At 47.9% G+C, this 14,075-nt stretch overlaps 1 protein-coding gene across 3 annotated transcripts in view; it reads left to right on the top strand.

Annotated features, from left to right (window-relative positions):
• The window catches only part of RGS22 (regulator of G protein signaling 22), a 273,655-nt gene that overhangs the window by 169,874 nt on the left and 89,706 nt on the right, over window positions 1-14,075 (top strand). For all 3 annotated transcript variants that reach the window (XM_063924195.1, XM_063924194.1, XM_063924193.1), the window contains exon 18: window positions 3,952-4,114. In XM_063924195.1, coding sequence (XP_063780265.1) covers window positions 3,952-4,114 — 163 coding nt within the window. The remainder of the gene's footprint in view (window positions 1-3,951; window positions 4,115-14,075) is intronic.

The following is a 14,075-nucleotide window of genomic DNA, read 5'->3' as shown; positions in this document are numbered from 1 at the left end:
TAGTAACTGTTACTGTAGTTCCGGAATTAGTTGCTTTTAGTTCTGGAGTTAGTAGCTGTTATTGTAGTTCCGGAGTAAGTAGCTGTTAGTTCCAGACTTAGTAGCTGTTACTGTATGTCTGGAGTTAGTTTCTGAGTTATTAGCTGTTACTGTAGTTCCAGAGTTGGTAGCTGTTAGTTGCGGCGTTAGTAGCTGTTACTGTAGTTCCAGAATTAGTAGTTGTTAGTTCCAGAGTTATTAGCTGTTAGTTCCTGAGTTAGTAGCTGATACTCCTGGAGTTACTAGTTAGTGCTGTACAGTATTTGGTAGTTGCTTGTGCTGTATTCCTCATTGTGGTGTAATATGCATATGTATTTGTCCTTGAATTCCACCCTTGCTTGGAGATCAGTAAAGGACATCTAGACCAATAATCAGTCTTTGCTAGTGCTCTTAATCATATTAGTAATGTATTGCTTTTGTCATAGAAATGTGTTTTGCTTGCAGTTTTGCCAGCTTACCGAGGCCCATAAATCATTCTCACATTCTTAACATGTGTGTTCTGACATGAACCTTTTGATGCAAAAGTGCCCAATAAATTAGAATTACAGGAACAACGGATTGGTTTTAGACACAAGTACAATTATATTGCGCAATATGCATTAATAATGAGCCTGCCAATTCCCCAATACCCAGTTTATCAGTGTTACACAGAATAAAAACATCTGCCCCCGGACTCGGCTGTAACAGAAGCGATGCCAGCAGGATAATTGGCAGCTTTGTGCTGCACTAATTCCTCTCAGTGTCACAGCAGCCAAACATTCCCCCTGTGCATCTGACAGAAGGCAGGGCTGTGCTTTTCATGTAAAGCAGAGAACATGGTATATATTCCTGTGCTTTATGTTACCTCTGCTTGCTGCTGGTATATGATACTGGTCATGTGATTCCAGTGGGTAGTTATCTGAGGCCAAAACTTTGAGGGTGATTCAGACCTGATCACTGCTGTGCGTTTTCACACAGCGGGCGATCAGCAATAGACTGCTCATGCGTATGCACTGCAATGTGCATGCACGTCGGCAAACAACAACGGGCATCGTCGGTCAGCGACGGGATTTCATTCGCATAGGCAATCACAAGGTGATTGACAGGAAGAGGCCGTTCGTTTGTGGGTGGTAACTGACTGTTTACTGGGAGTGTCCGGAAAAACGCAGGCGTGCTCAAAGCATTTACAGGGAGGATGTCTGACGTCAGCTCCAGCCCCGATCCGCCTGATGTGATCGCACTGCAGGGGTAAGTCATGGGCTCTGCACACACTGGATTTGTGCAGCTCGTGTACACATGCGATCGCACATTTGCACGGGGCGAATTTACACTCCCCCTGGGGTGGCGACTATCTGAATGTAGGACAGCAAACTTTGTCTTTTGTTATAACAGGTTCCCATGGGCCACATTCTATAAACCTATGAGGAGTAACGTGCAGCACAGCCTATGGCCGATATGTCTGTAGATATATCAGCACATTGTGCTGTGTGTACGGGCGGTCGGCACTTGCTGCAGAGGCAACCAGTAACTGACATCACAGCTGGGCGAGCACATGTAAATCCCCCATGTGTGACCTCATCGGGCCGATGATCGGCCTAGTGTGTACCCCGCATTACAGTAGCTGACTTCCCGCATGACCAGCTACTACATAGAAGATTCAGCCCATTCATCAGACAGTTACTCAAATCCATTTTAAGTAGGATCTGTCACTATTAATAATGTATTTCTGATTCCATCTGGCTATCACGGCGCATGCGTTACACAGCGTGTACATACAGAGTCGCCGTTGCGATCGAGATGCACGGTGGGCCTAATTCAGATGTGGTCACAAAGCGGCCATTGTACACACATCGGCCAGTGTTATTACTGCGCATGTGTCTGAGCCGCAGTGCGCACTTGCAGTGAGTGAATTGCGGTCGCACCGAGGAAGTTGTTGCAAGCAAATGACAGGAAGACGACGTTTGGGGATGGGAGCGGGGAGTGGTCGGGTAAATGCAGGCGTCTCATGGCCATTCAGACACCATTTTCTGGGCGAGCATAAGTTAGCAGTTGCGACTTTACTTGCTACAGGAGAGCCCCCTGCATCCCGGGAGAGCAGCTCAGCCTGCGCGTCTACAGAGGCACCCCGACTCTGCTTCATGTCCCGATTTGCAACGATGGTACCGATGTATCAGCATTAATACACCGTCGGACGGAAATGAATGAAGGACTTTGTAGCGCCATTTGCATAAATTCGCAGATGTGCGACCGACAGTAGATCAGTCTATTGCCCAGCCTGAATCGTGTGACCTTACATTGTCAGTGAGAGGAGTGTGTAGTGGATGTTATAAGGGGAAGGGGGTTACTGTAATGTGGCATAATATGAACTGGAGGCCACTGCAATGTGACATAATCTGCATGCTCACTGTAATGTGGAGGTCACTATAATGTTACATACTGTAATAAGAACTGTAATGTGGAGGTCACTATAATGTTACATACTGTAATAAGAACTGTAATGTGGAGGTCACTATAATGTTACATACTGTAATAAGAACTGTAATGTGGAGGTCACTATAATGTTACATACTGTAATAAGAACTGTAATGTGGAGGGCACTATAATGTTACATACTGTAATAAGAAATGTAATGTGGAGGTCACTATAATGTTACATACTGTTATAAGAACTGTAATGTGGAGGTCACTATAATGTTACATACTGTAATAAGAACTGTAATGTGGAGGTCACTATAATGTTACATACTGTAATAAGAACTGTAATGTGGAGGTCACTATAATGTTACATACTGTAATAAGAACTGTAATGTGGCACAATATGAACTGGGGACACTGTATGTCATAATGTGATTTGGGGATACTGTGAGGCATAATGTGTACTGGCAGCCCTACAATAAGACATCCTTTAAACTAGGGATCTACAATGGTGCATACAATAAACTAGGGCACTACCATGGGACATAACATTAACTAGGACACTACTATGAACTAGGGCACCATTATAGAGCATAACATTAATTACTGCTGCTGAAAGCATTGGGACAGGGTATCCATCCGTGATATTCTGCGGCATATGAGGAAAGTCTTAGTAATCACTCTCCAGCTAACTTATTACACCTCTCCAGGGCCATCATAAAAGCATTGTAGAACCTGGGCAAAGCAATGCACTGGGGCATCTAACCACCCATTTATGGGAATAAATTTACAAAATAAAAATCATAACTTACTCCTGTAGTCCTACACCATCACGCCGCATGCTTCCATATAATGAATGGCTGGGGGCACTATGATGGCTGGATAGCTCCAACCAACCACCAGTCAGCAAGCTGACAGCCATTCGCTGTCTGGCTGGAAACAAGTAGAGATTTCTGCACTCTGATTGGTAGATAGCTCCAGCCATCCACCAATCAGCAAACAGACAGCTATTCTGTGTTTTGCTGCAGCCTGGGAGGCTGCTGCCTGGACACTCCAATTGGGTGTAATTCAGAATCGGATCAGCCAGACAGCGTTTTCTACCTGCCCCCAAGAAGCCCTCTGGCCCAGCCTACGTATGCTCGAAGGTTCCTAGTGTGCCCTAATCTTAAGCTCTCTGCTGCTGATCCCTCCATTCTGATGAAGAGAGTGGCAGCCACTGGGCTATAGGTAAAACTGCTGTCATTAGGTAGCATAGAAAGAACTGGTTACTATTTTATATATGATTATATTAATTATATTGTTTATTTCAAGATAGCCCCTCTCTCTCCTGTGCCGGCTATCACCAAGCTCTTTTACTTTTTGTTATTTGTGCATGGCAGTTTGTTACCGTGTTTTGGCTTTCACATAGCTCGTGAGATGTTACTGATCTATTCTCATTCTGTCCATGTTATTTCTAACAGCAACAGTATAACGCTTTCCAGCCCATTCACTTACACTCTGTTTCCGGTCATTTTTGCAGCACGGACCTCATGTGCTGGATCGACCTGGAGCATCTCAGAAGGTTGCCACATAGAGAGAAGGAAAAGCGCTTAGAAAAATCCAAGGATGTCAAAAATAAATATTTAAATAAGAAATATTTCTTTGGGCCAAACAGTCCGGCGACCAGGGATCAGCAAGAGCAGGTGAGCGGGGAAACAACAGTCCTTTACATTTCATTATTTCTTTATTTTTTGTCCAGGCCAATTATTTATGTTTTTGTTGTTGTATGGGATTTTACCCTAGTAATAGCAGGCAACAAAATCTCGCCAGTCCTTTTGTCCATCTAAAACGTTGATATAAATAAGTTTCTTCCAATCTCTACAAAAGCCAATGAATAGTTCCTCTACTGGGAAACGGTATCCGGTCTATAGGTCGACAAGACTTAGGACGACAGTGTCTAGGTCGACCACTATTGGCCGACAGTAAGTAGGTCGACAGTGTTTCTAGGTCGACAGGGACTCTAGGTCGACATGTTCTAGGTCCACATGACAAAAGGTCGACATGAGTTTTTCACTTTTTTCCAATTTTTTTAAAACTTTTTCATACTTTACGATCCACGTGGACAACGACTGGGAATGGTAACCTGTGCCGAGCGCAGCGGTAGTGGAGTGAGGCACCTTGCCTGAAGTATGGCGAGCAAAGCGAGCCATACAAGTGGACACGGTGCACTAATTGGGGTTCCCGGTCACTTTACGAAGAAAACGACACCCAAAAAAGTTTTAAAAAACTCATGTCAACCTTATGTCATGCTGACCTAGTACATGTCGACCTAGAACCCATGTTGACCTACATACTGTTGACCAATAGTGGTCGACCTAGACACTGTTGACCAAACTCTTGTCGACCCTCCATACCCACACCCCTGGGAAACATCTACTGGGTCCAGTGTTTAGCACAAGAACATTGCAGTATGTAGAAGAAGGGTTTTATAAACACCCGAAGTGTCTGTTGAACAAATAATGCTGCCATTAAAATATACGTAAATTACTGTTTTCACATGTTTAAGGGCAGCATGAAGACTTGCTTGAGTGTAACAATACATAAAGCAGGAGATATCGGAGCTTTCCTGCCACCAGCCCTCGCATTAGTCATCTACACAGTTCTCTATGGGAACATTGGAGATGGTGTCTTGCAGCTGTCCAGATTCTGCATGCATGGGCTAACAGATTGTAAGCCAGCGAGCAGGGCCTTCCTACCTCTATGGCTGTCTGTTTCTACCCAGTTTTGTTCTGTTACTGTTGTTCCAATTGTAAGGCGCAACGGAACATGCTGCGCTATGTAAGAAACTGATAAATAATAATAATAATAATAATAATAAAACACTAGGCCTGATTCAGAGTGGACGCTATTGCACAGCTGCTGTGACTTTGAATGCAGCAGCTGTGCAATAATATGCTAATGCATCAGGAAGTGTCTTGTGTAAATAGACGCTTCCCTCCTGCTTGTCTTATCTGACCGAAGACTCAGCATTGCATCATCTGTCTGACCGACAGCCACCCGAGTAACCCTCAGGGTAATCAGTGACGTGCAGTGAGGTGAGGCAGAGCCTTTCCTGTCCTACTAACGTTTGTGCCAGAGTTTTGACTGTATAAAGTGTATGAAAAATACAAAGAATATATTAGAAATATCTTCTTTGTATTATTCTAATCATTTTTTAGTCAAAACTCTGCAGTAAAAAGTCTATGACAGGTGAGGCAGTGCCGCCTCCCCTCACCTGCTTATCTTTTCCGCACATCTTTGATCAAAAGTCACCAAATCCCCAGCAGTATATACTGCTGCACCTGTGTATAATGCCCGCATGAACCCTTGGGCTTATACAATGTGTGTAAATCTGGCTCTGGTGCTAGCCCGTGCCTCCTGAGCCGTTTACCTCACCAAAATAGATCCTGCCCGTGCACAGTATAGAATCTGCCCAAGCACAGTATAGATCCTGCCCGTGCACAGTATAGAATCTGCCCAAGCACAGTATAGATCCTGCCCGTGCACAGTATAGAATCTGCCCACGCACAGTATAGAATCTGCCCACGCACAGTATAGATCCTGCCCACGCACAGTATAGATCCTGCCCACGCACAGTATAGATCCTGCCCACGCACAGTATAGATCCTGCCCACGCACATATAGATCCTGCCCACGCACAGTATAGAATCTGCCCACGTACAGTATAGAATCTGCCCACGCACAGTATAGAATCTGCCCACGCACAGTATAGATCCTGCCCACACACAGTATAGATCTTGCCCACACACAGTATAGATCCTGCCCACACACAGTATAGAATCTGCCCACGCACAGTATAGATCCTGCCCACGCACAGTATAGATCCTGCCCACGCACAGTATAGAATCTGCCCACGCACAGTATAGAGCCTGCCCGTGCACAGTATAGATCCTGCCCACGCACAGTATAGATCCTGCCCACGCACAGTATAGATCCTGCCCACGCACAGTATAGAATCTGCCCACGTACATTATAGAATCTGCCCACGCACAGTATAGATCCTGCCCACGCACAGTATAGATCCTGCCCACGCACAGTATAGATCCTGCCCACGCACAGTATGGATCCTGCCCACGCACAGTATAGATCCTGCCCGTGCACAGTATAGATCCTGCCCGTGCACAGTATAGATCCTGCCCGTGCACAGTATAGATCCTGCCCGTGCACAGTATAGATCCTGCCCACGCACAGTATAGATCCTGCCCGTGCACAGTATAGATCCTGCCCACGCACAGTATAGATCCTGCTCACGCACAGTATAGATCCTGCCCACGCACAGTATGGATCCTGCCCACGCACAGTATAGATCCTGCCCGTGCACAGTATAGATCCTGCCCGTGCACAGTATAGATCCTGCCCGTGCACAGTATAGATCCTGCCCGTGCACAGTATAGATCCTGCCCACGCACAGTATAGATCCTGCCCACGCACAGTATAGATCCTGCTCACGCACAGTATAGATCCTGCCCGTGCACAGTATAGATCCTGCCCGTGCACAGTATAGATCCTGCCCACGCACAGTATAGATCCTGCTCACGCACAGTATAGATCCTGCCCGTGCACAGTATAGATCCTGCCCGTGCACAGTATAGATCCTGCTCACGCACAGTATAGATCCTGCCCGTGCACAGTATAGATCCTGCCCACGCACAGTATAGATCCTGCTCACGCACAGTATAGATCCTGCCCGTGCACAGTATAGATCCTGCCCACGCACAGTATAGATCCTGCTCACGCACAGTATAGATCCTGCCCGTGCACAGTATAGATCCTGCCCGTGCACAGTATAGATCCTGCTCACGCACAGTATAGATCCTGCCCGTGCACAGTATAGATCCTGCTCACGCACAGTATAGATCCTGCCCGTGCACAGTATAGATCCTGCCCACGCACAGTATAGATCCTGCTCACGCACAGTATAGATCCTGCCCGTGCACAGTATAGATCCTGCCCACGCACAGTATAGATCCTGCTCACGCACAGTATAGATCCTGCCCGTGCACAGTATAGATCCTGCCCACGCACAGTATAGATCCTGCCCACGCACAGTATAGATCCTGCTCACGCACAGTATAGATCCTGCCCGTGCACAGTATAGATCCTGCCCGTGCACAGTATAGATCCTGCCCACGCACAGTATAGATCCTGCTCACGCACAGTATAGATCCTGCCCGTGCACAGTATAGATCCTGCCCACGCACAGTATAGATCCTGCTCACGCACAGTATAGATCCTGCCCGTGCACAGTATAGATCCTGCCCACGCACAGTATAGATCCTGCTCACGCACAGTATAGATCCTGCCCGTGCACAGTATAGATCCTGCCCACGCACAGTATAGATCCTGCTCACGCACAGTATAGATCCTGCCCGTGCACAGTATAGATCCTGCCCGTGCACAGTATAGATCCTGCTCACGCACAGTATAGATCCTGCTCACGCAGGCCCACTATCTTCAGATGGGTATCCAGTTGATACAGTGTTTTGCTGAAGTATTCACCCCCCCCTTCCATTTTTCATGTTTTGTTGCCTCACACCCTGGAATTAAAATGGATTGTTTGTAGGTTTGCATCATTTCATTCACAGAACATGGCTACAACTTTGAAGATGTTTTTTTTTTTTAATTGTGAAGTAAACAACAAACAGGACAAAATAACAGAAAACTTCAGCATGCATAACTATTCACCCCCCTAAAGTCAGTACTTTGTAAAGCCACCTTTTGTGGCAATTACAGCTGCAAGTCGCTTTGGATAAGTCTCTATGAGCTTGCCACATCTTGCCACTGGGATTTTTGCCCATTAGTCAAGGCAAAACTGCTCCAGCTCCTTCATGTTGGATGGTTTCCGCTTGTGAACAGCAATCTTCAAGTCTGACCACAGATTCTTAATTGGATTGAGATCTGGGCTTTGACTAGGCCATTCCAACACATTTAAATGTTTTCCCTTAACCCGCTCGAGTGTTGCTTTAGCAGTATGCTTCGGGTCATTGTCCTGCTGGAATGTGAACCTCCATCCCAGTTTCAAATCACAGGCAGACCGAAACAGGTTTTGCTCAAGAATATCCCTGTATTTAGCACCATCCATCTTTCCCTCAACTCGAAACAGTTTACCAGTCCTTGCTGCTGAGAAACATCCCCACAGCATGATGCTGCCACCACCATGTTTCACTGTGGGGATGGTGTTCTTGGGGTGATGGGATGTGTTGGGTTTGTGCCAGACATAGCGTTTTCCTTGGTGGCCGATTAGTAAAATATTAGTCTCATCTGACCAGAGCACCTTCCTCCATACTTATGGGGAGTCGTCCACATGTCTTTTTGCAAACTCAAAATGTGCCTTCTTATTTTTAACACTAAGTACTGGCTTTTCTCTAACGTCCTAAGTGGATGCTGGGGACTCCGTAAGGACCATGGGGATTAGCGGCTCCGCAGGAGACTGGGCACAACTATAAAGAAAGCTTTTAGACTACTGGTGTGCACTGGCTACTCCCACTAAGACCCTCCTCCAGACTTCAGTTAGATTCTTGTGCCCGGCTGAGCTGGATGCACACTAGGGGCTCTCCTGAGCACCTAGAAAGAAAGTATATTTAGGTTTTTTATTTTACAGTGAGATCTGCTGGCAACAGACTCACTGCAGCGAGGGACTAAGGGGAGAAGAAGCGAACCTACCTAACAGGTGGTAGTTTGGGCTTCTTAGGCTACTGGACACCATTAGCTCCAGAGGGATCGACCGCAGGACCCGACCTTGGTGTTCGTTCCCGGAGCCGCGCCGCCGTCCCCCTTACAGAGCCAGAAGCACGAAGAGGTCCGGAAAATCGGCGGCAGAAGACTTCGGTCTTCACCAAGGTAGCGCACAGCACTGCAGCTGTGCGCCATTGCTCCTCATGTACACCTCACACTTCGGTCACTGATGGGTGCAGGGCGCTGGGGGGGGGGGGGGGGCGCCCTGTGGGCAATATATGACACCTTGGCTGGCAAATATACATCATATATAGTCCTAGAGGCTATATAGATGTAAAATTACCCCTGCCAGTATTCCAGAAAAAGCGGGAGAAAGTCCGCCGAAAAGGGGGCGGGGCTTCTCCCTCAGCACACTGGCGCCATTTTTCCCTCACAGCTCCGCTGGAAGGAAGCTCCCTGGCTCTCCCCTGCAGTCTGAATACTACAGAAGGGTAAAAAAGAGAGGGGGGGGCACTAAATTTAGGCGCAGTATAGATATTATATATATATAAGATATATAAAAAAGCAGCTATAAGGGAAAACACTCATTGATAGTGGGATCCCAGTGTTATATAGCGCTCTGGTGTGTGCTGGCATACTCTCTCTCTGTCTCCCCAAAGGGCTTTGTGGGGTCCTGTCCTCTGTCAAAGCATTCCCTGTGTGTTTGCGGTGTGTCGGTACGGCTGTGTCGACATGTTTGATGAGGAGGCTTATGTGGAGGCGGAGCAGATGCCTGTAAATGTGATGTCACTCCCTGCGGGGTCGACACCTGAGTGGATGGTGCTGTGGAAGGAATTACGTGATAGTGTCGACTCCTTACATAAAAGGTTTGACGACATACCAAATGTGGGACAGCCGGCTTCTCAGCCTGTGTCTGCCCAGGCGTCTCAAAAGCCATCAGGGGCTCTAAAACGCCCGCTACCTCAGATGGTTGACACAGATGTCGACACGGATACTGACTCCAGTGTCGACGACGATGAGACTAATGTAACTTCCAGTAGGGCCACACGTTACATGATTGAGGCAATGAAAAATGTGTTGCACATTTCTGATGTTACCCCCGGTACCACAAAAAAGGGTATAATGTTTGGAGAGAAAAAACTACCAGTAGCTTTTCCTCCATCTGAAGAGTTAAATGAAGTGTGTGAAGAAGCGTGGGCTTCCCCTGATAAAAAGCTGGTGATTTCTAAGAGGTTACTAATGGCGTACCCTTTCCCGCCAGAGGATAGGTCACGCTGGGAAACATCCCCTAGGGTGGATAAAGCGCTCACACGCTTGTCAAAAAAGGTGGCACTACCGTCTCCGGATACGGCTGCCCTGAAGGAATCTGCTGATAGAAAGCAGGAGGCTATCCTGAAATCTATATACACACACACAGGTGTTATATTGAGACCGGCTATAGCTTCAGCCTGGATGTGCAGTGCTGCTGCTGCGTGGTCAGATTCCCTGTCAGAAAATATAGATACCCTAGACAGGGACACTATTTTGCTAAACGTAGAGCATATAAAAGACGCACTTTTATACATGAGGGATGCACAAAGGGATATTTGCCGGCTGGCATCCAAAATTAGTGCAATGTCCATTTCTCCCAGGAGAGGGTTATGGACTCGGCAGTGGACAGGTGATGCAGATTCCAAACGACACATGGAAGTTCTGCCTTATAAGGGTGAGGAGTTGTTCGGGGATGGTCTCTCGGACCTCGTTTCCACAGCAACAGCTGGGAAGTCTACATTTTTACCCCATGTTCCCTCACAACCAAAGAAAGCACCGTATTATCAGGTACAGTCCTTTCGGCCCAATAGGGGCAAGCGGGTTAAAAGCGCGTCCTTTCTGCCCAGAGGCAGAGGTAGGGGAAAGAAGCTGCAGCATACAGCCAGTTCCCAGGAGCAAAAGTCCTCCCCCGCTTCCTCTAAGTCCACAGCATGACGCTGGGGCTTCACAGGCGGAGCCAGGTACGGTGGGGGCCCGTCTCAAAAATTTCAGCAATCAGTGGGCTCGCTTACGGGTGGATCCCTGGATCCTTCAAGTAGTATCTCAGCGGTACAGACTGGAATTCGAGATGTCTCCCCCCCGCCGTTTCCTCAAATCTGCCTTGCCAACCACTCCCTCAGGCAGGGAGGCAGTGTTACAGGCAATTCAAAAGCTGTATTCACAACAAGTGATAGTAAAGGTGCCCCTACTTCAACAAGGAAGGGGTTACTATTCCACAATGTTTGTGGTACCGAAACCGGACGGTTCGGTGAGACCCATTTTAAATTTGAAATCCTTGAACACATATATAAAAAAATTCAAGTTCAAGATGGAATCGCTCAGGGCGGTTATTGCAAGCCTGGACGAGGGGGATTACATGGTATCGCTGGACATCAAGGATGCTTACCTACATGTCCCCATTTACCATCCTCACCAGGAGTACCTCAGGTTTGTGGTACAAGATTGTCATTACCAATTCCAGACGTTGCCGTTCGGTCTCTCCACGGCTCCGAGGGTCTTTACCAAGGTAATGGCGGAAATGATGATACTCCTTCGAAAGAAGGGAGTTTTAATTATCCCGTACTTGGACGATCTCCTGATGAAGGCGAGGTCCAGAGAGCAGTTGTTGGTAGGGGTAGCACTATCTCGGGAAGTGCTACAACAGCACGGCTGGATTCTAAACATTCCAAAGTCACAGCTGGTCCCTACGACACGCCTGCTGTTCCTAGGGATGGTTCTGGACACAGAACAGAGAAAAGTGTTTCTCCCGGAGGAAAAGGCCAAGGAGCTGTCATCTCTAGTCAGAGGTCTCCTAAAACCAAAACAGGTGTCGGTGCATCACTGCACGCGGATCCTGGGAAAAATGGTAGCTTCCTACGAAGCGATTCCATTCGGCAGGTTTCATGCAAGAACCTTTCAGTGGGACCTGTTGGACAAGTGGTCCGGATCGCATCTTCAGATGCATCGTCTGATAACCCTGTCTCCGAGGACAAGGGTGTCTCTGCTGTGGTGGCTGCAGAGTGCTCATCTTCTAGAGGGCCGCAGATTCGGCATACAGGACTGGGTCCTGGTGACCATGGATGCCAGCCTTCGAGGCTGGGGAGCAGTCACACAGGGAAGAAACTTCCAAGGACTATGGTCAAATCAGGAGACTTCCCTGCACATAAATATTCTGGAACTAAGGGCCATTTACAATGCCCTAAGTCAGGCAAAACCCCTGCTTCAAAACCAGCCGGTACTGATCCAGTCAGACAACATCACGGCGGTCGCCCATGTAAATCGACAGGGCGGCACGAGAAGGAGGACGGCGATGGCAGAAGCCACAAGGATTCTCCGATGGGCGGAAAATCACGTGTTAGTAGCACTGTCAGCAGTGTTCATTCCGGGAGTGGACAACTGGGAAGCAGACTTCCTCAGCAGGCACGACCTCCACCCGGGAGGGTGGGGACTTCATCCAGAAGTCTTTCAAATGATTGTAAACCAGTGGGAAAAACCACAGGTGGACATGATGGCGTCCCGCCTAAACAAAAAGCTAGAAAAGTATTGCGCCAGGTCGAGAGACCCGCAGGCGATAGCTGTGGACGCTCTGGTAACACCGTGGGTGTACCGATCGGTTTATGTGTTCCCTCCTCTTCCTCTCATACCAAAGGTACTGAGGATAATAAGGAGAAGAGGAGTAAGAACTATACTCATTGTTCCGGATTGGCCAAGAAGAGCGTGGTATCCGGAACTTCAAGAAATGATGTCAGAGGACCCATGGCCTCTACCGCTCAGACAAGACCTGCTGCAGCAGGGGCCCTGTCTGTTCCAAGACTTACCGCGGCTGCGTTTGACGGCATGGCGGTTGAACACCGGATCCTGAAGGAAAAGGGCATTCCGGAGGAAGTCATTCCTACGCTGATTAAAGCTAGGAAAGAAGTAACCGCAAACCATTATCACCGCATATGGCGAAAATATGTTGCGTGGTGTGAGGCCAGGAAGGCCCCAACGGAAGAATTTAAGCTGGGCCGGTTCCTGCACTTCCTACAGTCAGGGGTGACTATGGGCCTAAAATTGGGTTCCATTAAGGTCCAGATTTCGGCTCTATCGATTTTCTTCCAGAGAGAATTGGCTTCACTACCTGAAGTTCAGACTTTTGTTAAGGGAGTGCTGCATATTCAGCCTCCTTTTGTGCCTCCAGTGGCACCTTGGGATCTCAACGTGGTGTTGGATTTCCTAAAGTCACATTGGTTTGAGCCACTGAAAACCGTGGATTTGAAATATCTCACGTGGAAAGTGGTCATGTTATTGGCTTTGGCTTCGGCCAGGCGTGTTTCAGAATTGGCGGCTTTGTCATGTAAAAGCCCTTATCTGATTTTCCATATGGATAGGGCAGAATTGAGGACTCGTCCCCAGTTTCTCCCCAAAGTGGTATCAGCTTTTCATCTGAACCAACCTATCGTGGTGCCTGCGGCTACAAATGACTTGGAGGCTTCCAAGTTGTTGGATGTAGTCAGGGCCCTGAAAATTTATGTTTCCAGGACAGCTGGAGTCAGAAAGACTGACTCGCTCTTTATCCTGTATGCGCCCAACAAGTTGGGTGCACCTGCTTCAAAGCAGACTATTGCTCGCTGGATCTGTAGTACGATTCAGCTTGCACATTCTGCGGCTGGACTGCCGCATCCTAAATCAGTAAAAGCCCATTCCACGAGGAAAGTGGGCTCTTCTTGGGCGGCTGCCCGAGGGGTCTCGGCTCTTCAACTTTGCCGAGCTGCAACTTGGTCAGGGGCAAACACGTTTGCAAAATTCTACAAATTTGATACCCCGGCTGAGGAGGACCTTGAGTTCTCTCATTCGGTGCTGCAGAGTCATCCGCACTCTCCCGCCCGTTTGGGAGCTTTGGTATAATCCCCATGGTCCTTACGGAGTCCCCAGCATCCA

The sequence above is a fragment of the Pseudophryne corroboree genome, chromosome 5 (genome assembly GCF_028390025.1).
Source record: "Pseudophryne corroboree isolate aPseCor3 chromosome 5, aPseCor3.hap2, whole genome shotgun sequence".
NCBI lineage: Eukaryota > Metazoa > Chordata > Amphibia > Anura > Myobatrachidae > Pseudophryne > Pseudophryne corroboree.
Note: the sequence above shows the minus strand (reverse complement) of the source record. Positions and strands in the feature narration are given on the sequence as shown.